Source organism: Leptonychotes weddellii, chromosome 5 (assembly GCF_054177405.1).
Source record: "Leptonychotes weddellii isolate Sample4059 chromosome 5, ASM5417740v2, whole genome shotgun sequence".
NCBI lineage: Eukaryota > Metazoa > Chordata > Mammalia > Carnivora > Phocidae > Leptonychotes > Leptonychotes weddellii.
Genome location: NC_138373.1, coordinates 104,936,486 through 104,959,091, shown reverse-complemented (window position 1 = coordinate 104,959,091; position 22,606 = coordinate 104,936,486). Strand labels below are relative to the sequence as shown.

Below are 22,606 nucleotides of genomic sequence, written 5' to 3'. Positions count from 1 at the left end.
AAATAAAAAAAAAAAAAAATGAGGGGCGCCTGGGTGGCTCAGTTGGTTAAGCGACTGCCTTCGGCTCAGGTCATGATCCTGGAGTCCCGGGATCAAGTCCCGCATCGGGCTCCCTGCTCAGCAGGGGGTCTGCTTCTCCTTCTGCCCTCTTCCCTCTCGTGCTCTCTGTCTCTCATTCTCTCTCTCTCAAATAAATAAATAAAATCTTTAAAAAAAAAAATGGAATGAAATGAGGTTAGACATTAGTTGCTGCCTAGCTAGGTCATGCTAGTGTTTATAAATCACTGCATTACTTGCCAGTTGTTTATAAGACATCTATTTAATAATTCCCCTATTTTTTTAAGTATAATTGCCCCCCCCTTTCCAACATTGCTGGTCCTGTTTCCTTTATTTTTAATTTTTAAAATAATTCTAGAATGATTAACAGTGCTTCTGCATAGTTGCATATTTTGTGTCATCAGATGAAATTCTGTTTTGGAATCTTTGGCATTTTAAGTAACATATTAAAAAATTAACTATTGTCCATGTAACAGTTATATCATAGCTTCCCCATAATATTGACATCTCCAGTCTAGACCTAACTTTTCGTTTTGTTTGGAATAAAAACCTACACTACCTGTAAGAAAAAAGACACCACACACACATACACACACACATATAATTGACTTTTATAATTATAGTTTATTGATGTGGTGGGCTAAGTTTGTCATGCTCTGTGCTATAGGTAAAATTGTGCTAGAAATAAGCCAGAACATCAGAAGACATCTCTAGAGACTAAAGACTGTGTTGGCAGCCAACAACTTTCCTGTGTGTTAATTTTAGACTTGATAGTTGAACTTATGTTTGAGCAATTTTAGCTGATAAATGCATTTTTAAAGCACCTTCCTCTTTTGGGGTTTTAATTTTTACTTTCACTTTTAGAAAATTGCAAATTGTGAATGGAAATGTCTCTGCGAAATGAAGTAGCATGCTGTTAGGGACAGGATGCATCTTTTGATAGCTTCTCATCCATTTGAGATTGTTTAGTTATGAATTCTCCTGGAAAGCAGAAGGATGGACTTGATGACCCCTCAAGGTCCTTTCCAGTCCAAACATTCATAAATAGAAACTAAGATCAAAGAACTTACTATTGAAGAATCAGGAAGAAAAATAGACATTAAAGAAAATGAAATTGAAGTGGTTCTACTGACCCAGTGGGAATGGCTAAACAGAAAGTAAGGAACATAAATGTCAAGAAATAACTCCTTTGAGCAAGAAACCAAACAAGAATCAACAACAACAAAATTTTGCATTGGGGTCATTTCATGTCTTAAAATATTTCATCATATTTTCTCTCCAGAATTTCCCTGGTGGACACTTTGTGTTGAAATAATGTTTGTTTGTCCCCCCACCCTTAAGCCATAGTATTTTGTTTTCTTTGCTTCTCTTGTTTATCCTTTTGTTTAGAAAGTGTGTGTGGCGTGGGGGGGCGGGGGGAAGGTGTCTGAATAATATACCCACTGCTTGTATACAATGAAGAAAATTCAGTTTAGTTTTGAAAGTAAACATATACTGCTTGGCTTCCTTAGAGAGGATGGATGAGTGTTATATTTCAGGAAAAATTTTATGAAAAGACAAATTTGCCTGACTATATTATAAAAACAGGATGGTTATCTAGTTTTTAAAACTTTGTAGGCATACATCTAGGAAAGATTCCCAATTAAGGCAGATGTGAGTTACTGCAGTAATCTTTTTTTTTTTAAGATTTTTTTATTTATTTGACAAACACAGTGAGAGAGGGAACACAAGCAGGGGGAGCAGGAGCAGGAGAGGGAGAAGCAGGCTTTCCGCGGAGCAGGGAGCCCAATGCGGTGCTCGATCCCAGGACCCTGGGATCATGACCCAAGCCGAAGGCAGACGCTTAATGACTGAGCCACCCAGGCACCCCAATCTTTTTTTTTTTAACTACAGTAATCTTATGAAGGATGTAAGAACACTTAATGAGAGAACAAAACTCATTACAAAGTCACGACTTCACTTTGTTAGCTTTTTCTCATCTTTTGGTAATTTTAATCCTAAATGTTCTCATGTTTGAAACCCGAGTATGTAAAAAGTTTCTCTTTTCAGGATGCCTGGCTGGGTCAGTCAGTGGAGCATGCGACTCTTGGTCTTGGGTTGTGAGTTCGAGCCCCACATTGGGTGTAGAGTTTACTTAAAAAAAAAAAAAAAAGTTTCTCTTCAAGAGGAAACCAGAGAGGGAGACAAACCATAAGAGACTCTTAATCTCAGGAAACAAACTGAGGGTTGCTGGAGTGGAGAGGGGTGGGAGGGATGGGGTGGCTGGGTGATGGACACTGGGGAGGGTATGTGCTATGGTGAGCGCTGTGAATTGTGTAAGACTGATGAATCACAGACCTGTACCCCTGAAACAAATAATACATTATATGTTTAAAAAAAAAAGTTTCTCTATTCAAGAATGCATTTATCCTTAATAAATATCAACTTAAGAAAGCATAACAGGAGGGCGCCTGGGTGGCTCAGTTGGTTGAGCGACTGCCTTCGGCTCAGGTCATGATCCTGGAGTCCCGGGATCGAGTCCCGCATCGGGCTCCCTGCTCGGCAGGGGGTCTGCTTCTCCCTCTGACCCTCACCCCTCTCATGCTCTCTCTCTTATTCTCTCTCTCAAATAAATAAATAAAATCTTTAAAAAAAATTAAAAAAAAAAGCATAACAGGAGCTAAGATTTAACTTAAAAAGTCACTTTCTGAGCTTGTGGCTTGGGCCTCCGTGGAACTGTGTCGTTCTGCCATTGCCCCACCTTCTCACTAAATCCAACTTGTTTTGAGTGAAATTACCTATTATCTTATCTGGTATAGTGCTTCTTGCTGACATAGTGGACAAAGAAGATTTATATGCTAAATTGGTCAGATTGTATTTGGGGCTTATAATTTACCATGCAGTAAAAAAATTACTTTTTTTCCAAATTAAAAAAATAGAGCATAATCATTCTTTCTGAAAAGGAATATGCCTGACTATATTATAAAAACAGGATGGTTTATTGATTAGAACATATGACTGCTGTAAATGATTTGTATTGGCACCAAGTTTCTTGCCAGTAACATTTTTTTTTTTTTAAGATTTTATTTATTCATTGGAGACACAGAGATACAGAGAGAGAGAGAGAGAGAGAGCATGAGCAGGGAGAGAGGCAGAGGGAGAGGGAGAAGCAGGCTCCCTGCTGAGCAGGGAGCCCGATGCGGGGCTGGATCCCAGGACGCTGGGATCATGACCTGAGCTGAAGGCAGACGCTTAACCATCTGAGCCACCCAGGCGCCCCCTTGCCAGTTACATTTATTTAAGCTTTATCAGCCTTGAGTAACACCATGTTGGTTTTATTTAACATGGTTTTTCTGGTATTTCTGGTAGTAACTTCTCTCCTGTAGCACCATTTTCTTTATTTTTTTAAGTTTTGGGCAAGCAGTAGTTTTCTGATATTTTACACATCTGTGTTTGGGACTGTTGAAAGTCAGTTCAGTGAGGGCGCCTGGGTGGCTCAGATGGTTAAGCATCTGCCTTCGGCTCAGGTCATGATCTCAGGATCCTGGGATCGAGTCCCGCATCGGGCTCCCTGCTCCTTGGGAGCCTGCTTCTCCCTCTGTCTCTCTCTCTCTCTGTCTCTCATGAATAAATAAATGGAATCTTAAAAAAAAAAAAGAAAGTCAGTTCAGTGAGCATTAGAATACTCCAAATAGATCACTGTGTTGCCAGTATGTGGATAGTCTTAGAAAATAGATTTTTTTTCCTTGAGAATTTCTAAGCATCTCCATGATTGTCATTATGGGATGTTGTAGCAATTTCCTATCTAGGGCCGAACTCGTACTAGGGTTTAATATTAAAGTCTATCAGGCTTAGTGTTGTTACTGTCTATTTAAATTAAGTCCATTAAAAAAAAAAAAGAAATTGGGCGCCTGGGTGGCTCAGTTGGTTAAGCGACTGCCTTCGGCTCAGGTCATGATCCTGGAGTCCCTGGATCGAGTCCCGCATCGGGCTCCCTGCTCGGCGGGGAGCCTGCTTCTCCCTCTCCCCGCCCCCCCGCTTGTGTTCCCTCTCTCGCTGTGTCTTTCTCTGTCAAATAAATAAATAAAATCTTTAAAAAAAAAAAAAAGAAATTAAGTCCACGAAGATTTTACATTTATCCTTAAAGATTAGAGTTTTGGGGGGCACCTGGGTGGCTCAGACCGTTAAGCGTCTGCCTTCGGCTCAGGTCATGATCCCAGGGTCCTGGGATTGAACCCCACATCGGGTTCCCTGCTGAGCGGGGAGCCTGCTTTTCCCTCTACCTCTGCCTGCCGCTACCCTTGCTTGTACTCTCTCCTGTCAAATAAATAAAAAATCTTAAAAAAAAAAAAAAGTGTTTTGTGGTTGATTGCTATTGGTGTATTGTTTTAGGGATGATACTTTATCTGAAAATGAGTCTGAAAAAAACCAAAACACAGCATTAGATTTTTGACAGCCTACCAGTTTCCAGGAATTTTTCAACTTCTAAAATGCATTGAGGCCAAACGTAGATAGGTATAATGTTCTCTAGTTATTTCTAACTCTGCTTCCTGCTGTCACTTTAGCAAGTTGTTGCTTCTTTGTTTTTACTTTATTAACCTTTCTGAGGATAGCTTAAAATAGTTCCTTGAATCCTCCAAAAGCCTAGAGAGACTTAAAAAAAAGTTCTAGTCAAGTAGTTGCCTATATGAAGCTGTTCCCAGATAGGTTCTAAGCTTTGGCCATGTGTTGTTGCCTAACTTACGATTCAGCCTAATTCTCACTCCCATCTGTTTTCAGTCATTTGCTACAAAACTATTTGGTCTATTTAAGCTGGCTCCTTTTTTTGAAACCTGTCCCTGCATGTCAGAGCTCAAAATCCAGAAATTAATTTTAACTTTCTCTTTGATCAGTCCAGGGTACTCTACTGTTTGTGTATTTCTTAAAGCAGTGGGTCTCAAACTGCTTTTGGTCTCAGTACCTACCCCTTTATACTCTTCATAATTGTTGGGGACTCCAAAGGGTTTGTCTTGGTTATATCTATTGACATTGAGCATTTTAGAAATTAAAATGGAGAAATTGAAAAAACATTTACCTTAAAATAACAACATGGGGCGCCTGGGTGGCTCAGTCGTTAAGCGTCTGCCTTCGGCTCAGGTCATGATCCCAGGGTCCTGGGATCGAGCCCCGCATCGGGCTTCCTGCTCGGCGGGAAGCCTGCTTCTCCCTCTCCCACTCCCCCTGCTTGTGTTCCCTCTCTCGCTATCTGTCAGATAAATAAATAAAATCTTTGAAAAAAAAAATAAATAAAATAACAACATAAATAACTATTATAGTGTCAGAAAAATTTAGGGGCAGGGCTTTAAGCCTTTTAATGTCTGGCTTAATAGAAAACAGCTGGATTCTCATATCTGCTTCTGCATTCAGTCGGTTACAATATGTTGTTTTGGTTGAACTATATGAAGATAACCTGGGCTCACGCAGATACTAATAGGAAAAGGAAAGATTTATTTTTAAAGATTTATTTATTTGAGGAGGGAAGGGGCAGAGGGAGAGAATCTTCAAGCAGACTCTGTGCTGAGCGAGGTGCTGGATGTGGGACTTGATCCCACAACCTATGAGATGATGACCTGAGCGGAAACCAAGAGTCCGATGCTCAACCGACTGAGCCACCCAGGCGCCCAGGAAAAGGAAAGATTCTTTTCAGATAATTAATTGTAGATAGTCGTTCTTCTTTGATACTATACCAGAATCCAAAATGTGATAGTTTCTTAAAGGTTAGCTATTGTGTAAAATCTGAAACCACATCTCTGAACTTTTAATACTTTGTTACATTAAAATGAATCAGCCTATCTTGCCCTTTAAATAGATCTTTTATCCATGTATGACTTGAACACCCATGAACCCTCTGAAGGGGTCTTAGGAATCTATGGGAATCCCTGGAGCCCACTTTGAGAACTGCTGTCTTGTAGTACCAAATTGGAAAAATACAGCTGTTTACAATATGGAAGAACTATAAGCTCTCCAACCATTTTAGTGCCTCTCAAAGGCTGGGTTAATGACCATTTGCACCAGAATTACCCAGGGTGTTTTTTTATTTTTATTTTATTTTTTTAAAGATTTTATTTATTTATTTGACAGAGAGAGAAGCGAGAGCAGGAACACAGGCAGGGGGAGTGAGAGAGGGAGAAGCAGGCTTCCCGCTGTGCAAGGAGCCTGATGCGGGCTCGATCCCCCTGAGCCAAAGGCAGACGCTTAACGACTAAGCCACCCAGGCGCCCCCAGGGTGTTTTTTTAAAGTGTAGATTCTTGGGGTGCCTGGGTGGCTCAGTCATTAAGTGTCGGCCTTCGGCTCAGGTCATGGTCCCAGGGTCCTGGGATCGAGCCCCGCATCGGGCTCCCTGCTCAGTAGGAAGCCTGCTTCTCCCTCTCCCACTCCCTCTGCTTGTGTTCCCTCTCTCGCTGTCTCTATGTCAAATAAATAAAATCTTTAGAAAAATTAAAAAAATAAAGTGTAGATTCTTGGGCCCCAAAGCCAAGAAAATCCGGGAGGCATAGGAATCTGTATTTTTCAAGGTGCCCAAGTGAATATGCTAAAGGTTGAGAACTATGGAGCTAGCTTAATTAACCTTATTTTTAGAAGACCTAATTTCTTAGGAACCTGACTGAGTCAGAAGAGCATATTACTCTTGAGCCCCACAATGGGTATAGAGATGACTTAAATTTAAAAAAAAAAAAAAAGAGGGGCACCTGGGTGGCTTGGTTAAGTGTCTGACTCTTGATCATGGCTCAAGTCTTGCTTGATCTCACAGTTGTGAGTTTGAGGCCCACATTGGGCTCCATGTGGGTGTGGAGCCTACTTAAAAAAAAAGAAAACCTAATTTCTAAAATTTGTAGTCAAATAAAAAGAAATTAGTACTTGAATAGTCACATTATAAAAGTTCTTATTAATGATTAACACAGGGGCGCCTGGGTGGCTCAGTCCTTAGGCGTCCGCCTTCGGCTCAGGTCATGATCTCAGGGTCCTGGGATCAAGCCCCCGCACTGGGCTCCCTGCTCCTCAGGAAGCCTGCTTCTCCCTCTCCCGCTCCCCCTGCTTGTGTTCCTTCTCCTGCTATGTCTCTGTCTGTCAAATAAATAAATAAAATCTTTAAAAAAAATGATTAACACATACACTCTGACATTTGTCATAATTGGAATCTCCTAATTAACCATGTATTTTAATAATATTTATAAATATCAGGAGTTTGCAAACTAAGGCCAGATAGTAAATAAGGCTTTGAGGCATGAGGTCTGTTTGTAATTACTCAACTCTGCCATTATAGCACCTAAGAAGCCATAGACAGCATGCAAAGGATAAGCATGGCTGTATTCCCATAAAACTTTTTTATGGACACTGAAATTTGAACTTTATATAATTTTTATGTGTCATGAAATATTCTTTTTTTGTTTTTTTTTTTCCAACCATTTAAAAATGTAAAATCCAGGGGCACCTGAGTGGCTCAGATGGTTAAGCATCTGCCTTCAGCTCAGGTCATGATCCCAGGGTTCTGGGATCGAGCCCCACATCGGGCTCCTGGCTCATCGGGGAGCCTGCTTCTCCCTCTCTTTCTGCCTCTCCCCCTGCTCATGCTCTCTCTCTCTCTCTCTGTATCTGTATCTCTAATGAATAAATAAAATCTTAAAAAAAAAAATAAAAATGTAAAACCATTCTTAGCTTGTGGGCCATACAAACACAGGTGGCAGGCTGGATTTGGCCCACGGACTGAAGTTTGCCAGTCTTTGACATATACTATAACTGGATTATGAATTTTTTTTTTAAAGATTTTATTTATTCATGAGAGAGAGCACATGAGAGGGGGGAGGGTCAGAGGGAGAAGCAGACTCCCTGCCGAGCATGGAGCCCCATGCGGGACTCGATCCGGGGACTCCAGGATCATGACCTGAGCCGAAGGCAGTCGCTCAACCAACTGAGCCACCCAGGCACCCTGGATTATGAATTTAAAAATTGTAATAAAATATACTTAATGTTGGGCATCCCTCTCAGGTCCCCTCCCTCTTTGAGAGCTTTTTACTATTGCTCAATAAACTTTGCTGCCCACCACACACACACACACACACAATTATACACACACACACTTAATGTTAAAACTATGAACATTATTTAATTTTCCTAGACAAAAATAATGCTCCAAGAATTTGTAGTCCCTCCAGTTTGTATTTCTGGACATTCATTTGTCTAATAAACATATAAGAAACACCTATTGTGTGTAAATTTTTGGAAATAACACAGTTCAGTTGGAAATAGTTACACAATATGCAGGTTATCATACAACTCTTAGGAGGTTTTTGTTTTCGTTTTGTTTTTTTAAGATTTTATTTATTTATTTGTCAGAGAAAGCACAAGCAGGGGGAGTGGCAGGCAGAGGGATAAGCAGGCCCCCTGCTGAGCAAGGATCCTGATGCGGAACACTATCCCAGGACCCTGGGATCATGACCTGAGCCGAAAGCAGACACTTAACCTGCTGAGCCACCCCGGCATCCCTAATTTTTAGGAGTTCTAAAAAGATGTGCTGTCCATTTTTATATCTTTTTTGAGGTGTGTGAGAATAGGTAACTGGGATTCAGGCCAACCTCAACCTCTTGACTCATCTTTTGTCTATTTTTTTTTTTTTTTAATAACTCTCTACCTCAGTTTTCCAGTCTGTTAGCAAAGTGCTTTACAAAAACGCTGATATAAAACAGTAAGGCAAGTTAGTTTAAGATTACAGTGATATATGTGCTTTCTATAATCCCTTTGGGGCAATTGGTTTACCTACTAGGGAAATAATATATGCTAAACTGTTTTTATGCTAAATAATACAGTGGAAAACAAACCCAGAATTTATGAACAGAAATTTCAATTCCTAAATAATCTACTACCTGGTTAAAACCTGAGTCTTCTTTGTTTTCTGAGGTTCACATAATGTGCATTATAGTCTCACAGTTCATATGTTTATTGGTATCTTTTCCTTAAATCAATTTTCTAGATGTAATGCAAATCACAGCAACACTGAGTATCCTATGGAGAATAAAATGTTGAGACTGCTGTGGTAGAGATCTTTGGTGTTTGTACTCTTTGCTTAGCAGCAGCTAAATTATCTTAAAGTCAAACTTGGTATCCAAAGTTATGTTCTTGGAAGAGAACTGTTTGTATATAATTTCTTTCTTTTTAATATCGTGAGGGAATGGGGCCCATAGAGCTCTGTTTGGGTGCCTGTCTACATTTTTAAGCTTGTTTATAGCTGAGCTGAAAGGCATTTAGTACCTGCTAAGCTTGGTTTCGGCTCTCTTTATTCTCTTTGTGATGAATGGCTGGGGAAATTTCTAAATGTTTAATATAAGTAATACTCGTTAGGGAGCATTCATGGGATTTTGAAAATGGGTCCTTGAAGGTAACAAAGGAGGAACTATCTTGAACTGCTTGATTACCCTGTGTATCGATATGTTTAAGTTTCCACCAGTTTCCACTGTGTCTATTTCTATATGAAGCTGCTAGTTTATAATTTTAGAAAGATTTTTTGGTAGTCCATTTTGAACTTAATTTGTCAGTTGGTTTTGTTGCTTTGTAGTAGAGAATGAACAACCTTGCATGATTTGTAAATATACTGTTTAGTGCTTTAGAAGAGTCTACCAGATGTGGACCTTTTTTTAACTCATAGACATTTTTTTTAAGTCATGCAGATCATTGTTTTTATTAGATTACACTATATTATTTTTATTTTTTAAAAGCAATATGTGATCATTGTAGACTTTGGAAAATACTGAACGTACGAAGAAGAAAAATTACCTGGAATACCATTATCCAGAGATAACCATTATTAACATTTGATGCCAATTCCCTTATCTTTTTATATGCTTATTATTTGTTTGCTTTTTTGTTTTTTTTTCAGTAGGCTCTACGCCCAGTGTGGGGCTTGAACTCATGACCCCAAGATCAAGAGTCGTAGAGTTGCATGTTCTACTGACTGAGCTAGCCAGGCACCCCTATTTTGTTTGCTTTTTTTATAGATTTGGAATTATGGTGCATATGCAATTTTATATCCTGGTTTTCTCCCCCCACAGAATGTATAGCATTTTCTTATGTCATTAAACAGCTTTCAGAAACGTTATTCTTAACTTAAATATAGCCTGTTGTCAGGCAGTATCTTACATTGATTCATTCTTAAACATTTAATTCCTGTTCTTTTTTTCTTATTGTTATAAATAGGACTATAATGAGCATTTTAATATATAAGTGGTCCATGTTTTGGGCTTTAACCTCAGAATAAAATCCTGAAAAAAGAATGATTTGTTCACGGGCGCCTGGGTGGCTTAGTTGTTAGGCGTCTGCCTTCTGCTCGGGTCATGGTCCCAGGTCCTGGGATCGAGCCCCACATCGGGCTCCCTGCTCCGCAGGTGGTCTGCTTCTTCCTCTCCCACTCCCCCTGCTTGTGTTCCCTCTCTTGCTGTGTCTCTCCGTCAAATAAATAAATAAAATCTTTAAAAAAAAAAAAAGATTTGTTCAAGGGATACAAAACATTTTAAGACAAGGGCACCTGGGTGGCTCAGTCGGTTAAGTGTCTGCCTTCTGCTCAGGTTGTGATCCCGGGGTCCTGGGATCTAGTCCCTGCATCGGGCTCCCTTCTCCCTCTCCCTCTGCCTGCTGCTCCCCTGCTTGTGCTCTCTCTCTCTCTATCAAATAAATAAATAAAATCTTTAAAAAAAAAATTTTTTTTTTTTAAAGATTTTATTTATTTATTTGAGACAGAGAGAATGAGAGAGAGAGAGCACATGAGAGGGGGGAGGGTCAGAGGCAGAAGCAGCCTCCCTGCCGAGCAGGGAGCCCGACGCGGGACTGGATCCAGGGACTCCAGGATCATGACCTGAGCCGAAGGCAGTCGCTTAACCAACTGAGCCACCCAGGCGCCCTAAAAAAAATTTTTTAAGACAATATAAATATTGCCAGATTGCTTTCCAGAAAGATTGTTCAAATATGTACTACCAAAAGTCTTATATGAAGGTATAAGAATGTCTGTGGCATTCTTTTTTTAATGTTTCTTTTTTTATTTAAGATTTTATTTTACTTCATTTATTTTTCTAAATAGGCTCCACACCCAATGTGGGGCTTGAACTCACAACCCCGAGATCAAGAGTCGCATGCTCTACCTATGAAGCCAGCTAGGCCCCCCTCTGCTACATTTCTTTTATACTTGAAAATATATCTTAACAGCTCTGGCCTCGGTTTTGTTTTCAAGGGCCAATGAAGGGTTAACTTGACAAATAATCTTCCTCCTCCCCATTTTTTAACACTCTAATCAAAAGCTATGGATCCTCCTCTATGTTATTTGGATGATAAGGAAAGCACAGAGTTGGTTGGGTGTAGCCACATCAAGTGCTTTAGGCACAAAGTAGTTGTAAAGTATGTACTTAAAATATGTCTTAAGAAGAATATGTATTTAAAATATGTCAAACATGTTTAGCTTTAAATACACAAATACCTGGGTAGCAATTGTTTTGTGGACCTAGCTGGCAGCTTTCTGAAAAAAACAGGAAGATAAATGTAGAATTTCAGCAGAGTATACTTGAATATTGGTTTCATATTAAATAAAAAAATATTTACCAAAAATCACCTGTGTTATGAGAGGAAAGGCGTCCAGAATTTTTAACCCAGATCTCTATATTCTACCCCCTTCCCTTTTTGGTCACAGATAATACAGCCATTTCCTTTTTATTCATGAAACTGAAATAGCCTGCTCGTAGCCACTAAGATATCACCATTTCATTTCTTTCATAGCAGTTATCTGCTATTAATCTAAAATTATTTTGTTTACTTGCTTAGTGTTTATTTCTTCCTTTTAGAGTATAAGCACTGTAAGGGTAGAAACCTTGTCACTGTTGAATTCCGGGGCCTAGAGTGTGGGGTAGGCACTGAATAAAGTATTCAGTGAATTGATGAATTTTAAGGTGTTTTGTTTTGTGTTTAAGTAGGCCCCATGCCCAGTGTGGATGGAACACAACTCGTGGCTTGAACTCACGACCCTGAGATCAAGACCTGGGCTGAGACCAAGAGTCAGATGCTTAACTGATTGAGCCACCTAGGCACCCCAGTAAATTGATGAATTTTAAAACTGACCATATTTACTTTTTGATCCACAAAGTAAATTGTGATTATTAGTTTCAAACTTTGTCCTTGTCAGATCTTTTACCAAGACTTTAAATCCCTCTTTTTTGTGCTCTTGCCTGTACTCTCTGAAGTTGTCTAGCAAAGGAATTTGATAAATGACTATAAATAATAAGAAATAGCAAGGGATCTAATGTGTATACTGATCAGTCTCTTGACTAATTGAACTTGTAAATTAAGCCATCATTCTTACCACTTACTTGGCATCTCTCATGCCAAATGACAAAAATTCCTTGACCAAACTTTAGGCAGTTTCCTGAACCTTCTTTTAGGCCCATCAGTGTACTTTCTTGTAAGATCCAGTTTTAACAAGAATCCCTCACCATCGGTATCTGATCACCCTCATATCTGATCAGGTTCTTCATCTTTCACCATCCCCTAGGTTATGTATCATCATCCTGGCCTATCTTTAGCAAGAATCTTGTTAGGTCGGTTTAGTCAGAATCCCCTTCTCCTGATGTTTCCTCTTAGTACTTTTCCATCCATTAGCCCCCACCATGGTCCTTGGCTATAAATTTCCATTTGCCCCTGATGTTTTCAGAATTGAGCCCAGTTCTGTACTGAGATCTCTTTTCCCCTATTGCAATAGTTCTGACTAAAAACTGTTTTTTTACTGCTTTAACTACTGTCCAACTCTAGTTTTTCTTTGAAGATGAGTGAAAGATTCTTTTTTTTGTAAAGGATTATTGTCTTTTTATTTTTATGTCCACTTTGCCTGGCACTTAGTTCCTTAGTAATGTTTTTTGAATGAATGAATGATAGCTAGTCTGAACCCCTTCTAGATTTTCATGAATTTTTGATATTAATGGTGCATATGCCCTTCTCATTTTTTTGTACTTAGCAGTATCTGCTTTTTGTTATTAGGAACCTAAGAACAGGCCCCTGGGTGTGTTTGTACATGGCTTTTATTCCTTACTAAAGTTGGGCCATTTTATGAACAGCAATTAGTTACTAAAGAGATAATCACATTATAGCTGGGTCCAGAGAATTGACTTTGTAGTCCTCAGTGACAGACTTCATCCTCATTCTATTAAAAAAGAAGAAAGAAAAAAAGATATGCATATATATGTGTGTGTGTATATATACATGTATATATGTATATACATAGAAAATCAGTTTTCTTATTTGCACATTGACCATTTTAGGATATACTTCTGGTTTTGACAAAACTGTTTAACATAGATTTTATGAAATTATCCCCGTTATTAAAAATCAGTCTCTAAACTTTGGATTTTCTTCACTTCTCTCCCAGCATTCAGATAACTTTCTCTCTTTTGAGTAAATAGTAATTTTTATCATTTATGCATTCTGGTGACTCCCGAGTACATGAGCCTTTTCTTCTGCAGACTTGGCCTCTAGGACGGCCTTTTTCTTCATCTTTGTTTTCTTGTTCTAAGATCTCCTCTGAAAGCATCTCACTTCCTCCTGGAAATGTCTCTTAATGTGTGTATCCTTTGCCTGTCATTTATTGGTTAGTTGTGTAAAATGCTGAGTTTCATCCTGAGGAATAGATTGAGGAGTAGATGACAGACTTGAGTGTCACTCCTAGACACGTGATCTACGTGTCAAGTAGTACAGTTACAAATGGGCCATGAGTTAAATTCTAGCGAATGGCAGCATCTTTATTCAAGATTTCACCTTTGTCTCAGCCTGTTTATACTACAGAAATGTGCTGCTTTTTGTTCTTGAGAAGGCATCAGTTTGACCTCTCTCATAATTAGAGATTTGTTTTAAGTATCAAATAGAAATAAGCAATGGCATTCTTTATATGTAGCTATTGATTAAGCTGACTGGGAATTTAAAAAGATGTAAGCTGGATTTTTTTTTTTTAAGATGTTATTTATTTATTTATTTGACAGAGAGAGAGACAGCGAGAGCAGGAACACAAGGAGGGGGAGCGGGAGAGGGAGAAGCAGGCTTCCTGCTGAGCAGGGAGCCCGATGCGGGGCTCGATGCGGGGCTCGATCCCAGGACCCTGGGATCATGACCTGAGCCGAAGGCAGATGCTTAACGACTGAGCCACCCAGGCGCCCCTGGATTTTTTTTTTTTTTAAGTAGGAGAACAGATCATTATTTATTGTTGTTATATATTTAATTCTTAAAAAAGACAAATCACCCTAAAGTGAAAAAGCAAGAATGATGGAAATGAAAAGGAGCAAGAGACTGAGGAATGATTTCAAAATAATTCTGGGTATTTAAGAAAGAGGGCCTTCTTCCTCCCATTGTGATCCTCCTTTTGGTGAAAATGGGAAAACAAAAAGCCAGTAAAGTGGGAAGGAAGCAGGAAATCCTAGTTAGTGATCGTCAGATTTGAGTATTTAAGAGCCATGAAAATGCTTGCTTCTTTTACATTTAATACTTTTCCCCCAACTTGGTTTTGCCTTTTGTTTTCTTTAGAAAATCATGATTTTTCATTTCTATTTCCTAGTAAGGATACAGTTAAATAAAATTTGGAAGCCATATATTGTGATATGATTGTACAAAACCAAGTTAAATTTTGAATTTTGTGGTTGGAGGGAAACCATTCCAGAGTTTATTCAGTCACTTCCTATGCCAGTGCTGCCCTACTGCTCAGCCAGCAAGCCCTCTTTTTCTCCTCTAACTAGGTAGAAAACAGAAAATTTAGCCTCAAATAACAGAAACAAGGTAAAAGGAAGGAGTCCCACCTGGTCCTTATGTTCTGTCTGCTCTAGTCCTTGTAGTTTACTTCCTGGTTGAAAATATGCTACAGGACCTTGTTGAGATAAAATTCTCATTTCATGATTATATTAGGAAAGCAGGGTTTGGGACTAGGAGGTGAAATTATCTTCAGCACAGCAGTTAGGGATTTTTCCAGAAATGAATTGCTTTCCAGAAATGTCCTGAATTTTCAGTCATAATGGCCATGGTCTTTGCATTTATTTACTTTTATTTACTTTATGTTTATTTTTTGCACTATGTCATAGTTCCAGAAAGTGCTAAAAAGTCATCATGTATTTAAAACAAACAAACCAGAAAACCTCTTGTCCTGGGGCTGTGTGAAGAAGAATAAAGCTCTCATTTTCCCAGTACCCAATCATCAGCTTCAGCTGGCTTCTCCTAGGAATAGAATTTATTGAAGCAATTTATGCTGGCTAAATGTGATATAAATCTATGTATACCTATGTACATACAGGCTGTCTTCTATTACAGCAATGCTGCAGCATCAGTTTCCTTCATAGTTAGACCCTGTTCCTAGCACACTGAAAGATGACTAAGAAGCCCTTTCTATTTTGGGGGGCACCCCGCAATTTTAAACACTGATTAGTTGTGGAATTACTGATCAGAGCACCAGATATACTGGTTTCCAACCCCAGAGTGAGTCTTAAGAGAGTAGGAGAGATGTTACCTAGCTCCCCTCTGAGTTGTAAGCAGGGTTTTCTGATTACCAAATTCAGTCTAGCACTTTAACATTTTATTTTAATGCAGACCTGACTGAGGTTAACCTGATATTTTGGTTTATCTCCAAGATAAAAATTTGAGTTTAGTTACAGTTCTGAAGTTGTTTCTAGGCATATTCAAATTATAGTTCTTCCTCTTTCATCTTCCCTTGTTAATACTGTTTTCTACACCTTCCTTTCTTGTAGAAGGATGTTCGAAAATATCCTTTAGGAGTTTTTCCTATGAAGACTATTTTTGTGCCCCCCCCCTTTCAAAACCCTGTTTATCTTTTAGGAATATTTTTACTGTGATTTGCATTTCTCATCCTTATCCATCTCCACCTCTATTTTTATTCCTAGTTGGGAAATGAGATATTTCCCCAACACATTTGTATTGGAATTATTGTTCTTTGACAAAGAATTTCGATCAACATTTCAAGTTTAGCTTCAATACTTAAAGAACAACAACAGTATAAGCCCTGTTAAATTCTTCAGAGAAATAGAGAGGATGGATGGTGATGCCTTTTAGTGCCATTTCTTTTTTTTTTTTTTTTAGTGCCATTTCTTTTATCCCCTGCAGCAGCACACATCTGTTGGCTGCAACAGAGCAGCCCAAGAACTCTGGCCGAGAGCGGCACAAACAGCCGGAACATATTCACCCAGTAAACCCCCAAAGAGTCGACATTTGTTTTATTGCTGCTTTTAAAAACCTAGCCATAAATAGAATTAGAGGGGGAAGGGCACCGATATTTCTCCATTTGCCACAGACGATTGGTGGGGGGAGAAGGAGGCTCCCAGTGGGTAGAGAAGGTTTTTATTTTTATTTTTTTATTAATGAAAATCATTTCCCGTGCAGCCCAATAGGATGGGTGCTTTGTTTTCTTTGGCAATAATCTGGGATAAACGGCCCTTGCCAACAGTCTCGTAGTTTATACACCAGGGAGCCAGATTATAGCCCTGTAAAATGGAGCACCCCTCCTATAATCCCTTAATTAATTAAATGACAAATTTTGGTCTTCTCTAGTTCAGAAATATGGCTTCCGCATCGAATGTTCAGTGGATTTATTGACATGGGGAACTGCACTGATTGTAATTCAGCAGACTAGAGGAGTGTGTTATATACTGTAGAAGAAAGAGGGAAAATCTACCAAAGGTTTGAAATTCCTTGACTATTTAGGTCTCAATTTTTCTAATTAAAAGTTTCAGTTGAGGCGCAGTAGATCATATGCCACCTGTCTAATGGGTCTCCCCAAAGTAGCCTGTGTTTTAGCTTTCATAGACAGCATTCTTGGAACACCTGTTTCTAGCCTTGATATTTTTGAAGCACTTTTTTTTTTTTTTTAACTCCAGAGTATTTAACATAACTTTTCCCCCTGCCTCCCCCTCCTCAGCTCCGCTCTGCTATATGAAATATGGGAGACGACAGACCATTTGTGTGCAATGCCCCGGGCTGTGGACAGGTACGTTTACAATATACTTTATTGTGAATGTCTCGTTGTGAATCAAAGTGGCTGTTTTATCACTAAGGCAAAGAGTTTAAAGCCGGTATTTTACGTGATCACTGGAGGTAATCAGATCAGAGGATTTGCAGTGTGTAAACCCATGTTATGAGGAAGTGTAGGCACTCTACCGTAATGAAATCTGCCTTGCTCTCTTTCATATTGTTATTCTACCAGTGTTTGTTTCCCAACACACAGTGTTGAGGAATACATGTTGCTCTCTCCTGCTTTCTAAAGCTATCCATCTAAATATAAAACAAGTTTAGAAATATCTCTTCCTCAGCCTTCGTGGATATAAAAGTGTGCTTAACATATTTAGAGTAGGCAGCTGAGAATGTACCCGTTCATCGTGAACCCCAATTTGTTGGAGTCTATTGGATTTTTTACATAAGAGAAAAGTTTCTTTGGACTGTGGATCCAGAAAATCGTTGGTAGGTAAGGCAGATATCTTTCTATCTAGGAAATACAAATCTAGCGTAGAACCTGAGATCTCACAGCAGTATATAAACTACAAGATTTCTCAACCGTCTTCCCTTTCTGACTCCATGAAATGCCTTGTTGTGTGTCAGCTGCCATGTTATTGTTTGCATATGTGTACATTATGTGTCAGATATTTTTCATTATATGCTTTTTGAATAAAGTAATTTTGTTGAAACTGCCTTTTTACACCCCCCCCCTCCATTTTGTACCTTCTTAACTCTTCTTCCTAGACCCTCCCCTACTGCCATGTTCAACAAACGATGAAGAAAAGCACACAAAAGAAGTTTTATCAGCCTTCATGAATTGATTTTATGGAACTGAGGGTTGAGTTTCTGTTCAGTTAGGAATATGCCATGTGACTGCCCAGTGACACTTACTGGTGGTATGTGAAATTGCAGACTAGTTCTATTAAACATTGTAAATACTTAAGCAGAAAGAAGAGAGTTAAGTTCCAGAGATTCCTAAGAATTGGAATTTGAGAGGTGAATGAGATGAGAGTAGTGACAAGGAATAAGCAGAAGGAGGATTCCAAATTCCAGTAAACACTGAAAATTTCAGAAAAGGCTAAAAAAGCCATTGCATTCTGAAGTATTCAGCATTGTAGGGTATATTTCCTTTCTTGTCAGAATTTTCAACGTTATTGTTGACTGTTTCCCCCCATGTGATTTGTGTTTTATTTTACAATAGAAGCCACTTGGGAAATTAGGGTAAATTTGTTTCATTTTTCAGACAGCTGTATTAGAATACATATCTGAACCTGATCCCTCCAAATTTTTGTGTGTGGATTTGTTGATAATACTATTTACTGTGATTTCCATAATTGATACCTGGGACCCTTTTCACTTATCTCCATTTTAAAATCTGCATTTTAGGTGAAAAGATTTATTTTTCTCATACTTATATTTATTTTTCTTCATTTACTGTTTAAGCTTCTCAGTGCCCCTCTTATGTTTTATGCTTAAAACCACCTAGACAAGGACTTAAAGAAATTAAAATGGATTATAAAATTAAAGGAATAAACCGGGAAAGCATCTCTTAAGCTCCCTGAGGAAGAAAGGTATAAATGGGTTTCTTTAGGCCCTCTCATCAGAAAAGAGTAATTTTCACTGAAATTTGTGAGATCCCAGAGGATTTTGTGTTTGTTTCTTTTTGTTTTGCATTTTTTGGACTAGAGGTGGTAAAAACAGTAGGGCCTTTTTACTTTGGTTCCTTTTGTATTGTTGGATACTATTTATCATAAGCCTCTTCCTTCCCCTACTTCTTCCTCCCATTTCTGAATTGTTTGCTGGTGTTTTGGTTGTTCAGATTCGTTACAACCTCTAGTGTTGGTCCTGAAGGCTTTTCTCCCCCTCAGCAGATATGGAACTCAGGGAGATTGCTACCTTCTTTTGGATTCAAGTTACTTGTTTCATAGAAAAGGATTGAAAGTAGCTTCATTCATTCGTCCCTTTTCCTCCTTTGCATGTCAGGACTTTATGGTCAGGTAAAAATTGTAGTTCTTTAGTTATATTTAGTCACCTTCCAAGTTTCTCCCAATATCTAGTGACAATTAACTCTAAAGTGGGATCTCTACAAGATTTACTTTACTATGATTGCTTTCCATTATATGAAATAGTAGAAATCTGGCAGGGAAGATAAATTTGGGAAAGCAAAACTACCCTTGGCCTCTCATCCAGCTTTCTTATATCCCTTGAAAATGGTTTCATCCTGGAGCCACTTGAGGCCTTCAAGCTATTTATAATCCACTGTCATTGATTCAAAATTTTTATTCCAGACACGGTAGAATAATTTTTTAAAAAAGCTACGTAAATCCCAGTAGTGGTAATAAGGACCATGATAATTTTTACAAGACATGGTTTAGAACTTATTGCCGTAGAAGCCTCAAAAATCAGTGGTTTCTACCACTTAGAGGAAGAAGGAATGAAAGCAAATTAGAATTCAAGAGACTGATCCTTAAAAAAACCAACCAGCAGAGAAAAAGTATAGGAATCTTGCATTATTTCAGTATCTGTTCTCTGCACAGACTTTACCCTATGTACCCCTAAACTCAGAAATCATCTTACGCCTTAATATTAAGGGAAGGTGAAAGGAAAATTCACCTAAAATAGACTAGTGGATTATGCTGTCCACCATATAATCAAAACCACAGGACTTTCAATGGATACGTAAACATGTTTTGGTTGCTAGGTCTTTAATGGCTGTTATTTTTGGATTCTGTTCATGATCTACTTCCCAACAGTAAGTCTGATGTGACACAGCTGAGTTCTAAATATGCTGCATGCACTTTTTTAAAAGAAAGATGGCTGCTGAACGTTGTATTCTTTGCATTCTTATCTGAAAAGACAGATGATAGGGTGTTTTGAGCCCTCTCATCCCTATTCTCCTGTTGAGACCCTGTTTCTCTTGAGGCCTCATCACTCTCATGAAGAGGAACTTAGGGAAAACAATATTCTTGCTAATACCTCTCTATGGAATGTGGTAGCAGGAATAGTTAATAGAGCTGCCTCCAGAGAATGGGTTAACGTTGTTAAGGCAACAGTACCCCAGATACCCTGTGGCAAAGGGTTGGGTTGAATTTGAGTGGTTTGGGTTTTTGAAATGTTTATAAGATAGCATCTAATTAAAACCATTGTGACTATAAAATGGCTTTCCTTCTGTGTTGTTAAAATTAGTTTGGTGCTGAATTTAGGTAGTCTTTTGTTTTTGATGCTTTGGGGAACATTTTTATTTAAGGGTGGATTGTAAAATTGTTCTATTGTTTGTGGAAGCAGGAAAAACTATAGTTGACCCTTGACCAATGGAAGGATTAGGAGCACACGGGGGAGTTAAAAATCTGCATATAACTTTTGACTCCCCAAAAACTTAACTACTAATAGCCTACTGTTGACCTGAAGCCTTACCAATAAAACATAAACAGTTGATTAACCCATATTTTGTATGTTATATGTATTATATACTGTATTCTCACTTTGGAGTAAGCCAGAGAAAAGAAAACGTTAAGAAAATTGTAAGGAAGAGGGCGCCTGGGTGGCTCAGTTGGTTAAGCGACTGCCTTCAGCTCAGGTCATGATCCTGGAGTCCCGGGATCGAGTCCCACATCGGGCTCCCTGCTCAGCAGGGGGTCTGCTTCTCCCTCTGCCCTCTTCCCTCTCATGCTCTCTGTCTCTCATTCTCTCTCTGTCAAATAAATAAATAAAATCTTTAAAAAAAAAAAAAAGAAAAAGAAAATTGTAAGGAAGAGAAAATTTATGGTACTGTGCTATATTTATCAGAAAAAAAAAAATCCATGTATAGGTGGACCTATGCAGTTCAAACCCATGTTGTTCAAAGGTCAACTGGTCTATGTTTCGACAGTAATCTTGAATTTGTAAATGCGGTTAGATAACTTACCTTTTGGACACTTTTTGCCCAGTTTTTATTACTAGGAGTCAACAAATTCCATATTCCTGTACCTCCCTCTCGGGAACATGACACTGTTTTGCAGTACAAATCATGCAGATTTAAGTAGTCCTTCTGGTTGCCATAACTAAGCCTTTGAGCAGAAGCTGATCATATAAGCTTATTACCTAGAATATCTGTTTCTTTAAGAGCAGGAACACAGTTCCTCTGAGGAGATACTTCTAATGAACAGGATCACCCCATCATTAGCCATTGAGGAAGGTTTTGGTCATAACCACTCTGTATCCACTCTGTCCTTTTAAGGAAAAACCCTTTGATTGTTTCTCTGTCCAGTGTGACCTGAGGGGCTGTTAACTCTTTTTTTTCTCCCTAAGGATATCTACTACTGGATCTTTTCTTTTCCCAGAGGACATTTAGGTACAGGTTGACGTTCTGCTCATATCTATCTGAGATGTGAAACACATAACTAGCTCATAGACCTCCAGAGCCTGCTTTCCCTTTCTGAGGCCAAGAATAGCAGTAGAGCCCTAGTTGTGGTGGGATTGAGGGCAGCTTCTTGTACCTCCTTATCTTGTCATATAATAGGAATAATGTTTATGGTGCTGTAGTCCTGGCTTCACTTGGCATTTAACCAACCTCCAGTGCTGTTTATTGCTTCGTATCCTCTGCCTCCATGAACATTATCCCTTAAATCTCTATTGCTTTGTAGTATATGAGGCAACAAATAGCTTCTATGATTGGTTAAATGCTGGCATGCTACAAAGGTATATGTTTTATTGCCTATGTAACACAAGTCTATAGAGATTTTTTTCTGTTATCCCAGCCCTCCCTTTAAGTGGGCCATACTGGTACTATGGGACTCTGGATTTTTAATTCTGTCCCTTTGGCAAGTTTCCCTCTTATTTGGCATTAGCACAAAAGAAAAGAAAGAAGAATGGGTTGGTGCCGATGACTAATTCTTTATGTCAAGAGAGCATCTTGAATTAGAGAATAACCAGGAAGAAATGGCTCTGATAGGTAAATGCCATTTATGGTGGTATATGCCATCTTTACACGCTTCGACAGGTGAGGGCAATTTCAGGCAAACAAATAAGCCTTTCTTCCTCACCCCCTGCCAAGAGTTTAAAAAAATTCAAATTTTTATTTAATAATTCATATTTCATTCAATAATTCATCCAGTTCCCATCTGGTAAGAGTGCCTGCATGCTGTCAGGCAGCTGAAAATACACTGCATTATACACAATTAGGCCAAATGCTAACCTTGTTTTTTGTAATAATATGTTGATTTTGCAATAACTTTCAGTCCACTCAGAGTATGTACAATTTTATGAACCCTTGTGATGGAAGTAGACCATTGAGGAAGGATGTAATCGTGTGGACAGAATTGGGATTAAGATTTTAAAAAATGTAAATGTATTAAGAGCAAGGAATTAAACCTGTTTTTAATGTCCGATCTGGCACTCTTGACACTTGCCTTTAGAAACATGTGGTTGGTGATTTTAGCTTTTTATGTTACCGTTATTATTATGTTACTAAGAACATAGTAGATTAAAAGCATCCCTGCCCCAGTCTGCTGGGGAGTGAGGATGGCGGCGGGGGGGGGGGGGGGGGGG

The 22,606-nt window shown here is 38.8% G+C and overlaps 1 protein-coding gene across 4 annotated transcripts in view; it reads left to right on the top strand.

The window, feature by feature from the left end:
- The window catches only part of LOC102738150 (cyclic AMP-dependent transcription factor ATF-7), an 89,956-nt gene that overhangs the window by 5,542 nt on the left and 61,808 nt on the right, over positions 1-22,606 (top strand). For 3 of the 4 annotated variants that reach the window (XM_006728691.3, XM_031019826.2, XM_081821755.1), the window contains exon 2: positions 17,007-17,075. The exons of the other annotated variant lie outside the window; for it this stretch is intronic. In XM_006728691.3, coding sequence (XP_006728754.1) covers positions 17,028-17,075 — 48 coding nt within the window. In that variant the 5' untranslated portion in view covers positions 17,007-17,027. The remainder of the gene's footprint in view (positions 1-17,006; positions 17,076-22,606) is intronic. 4 annotated transcript variants of the gene reach the window in all.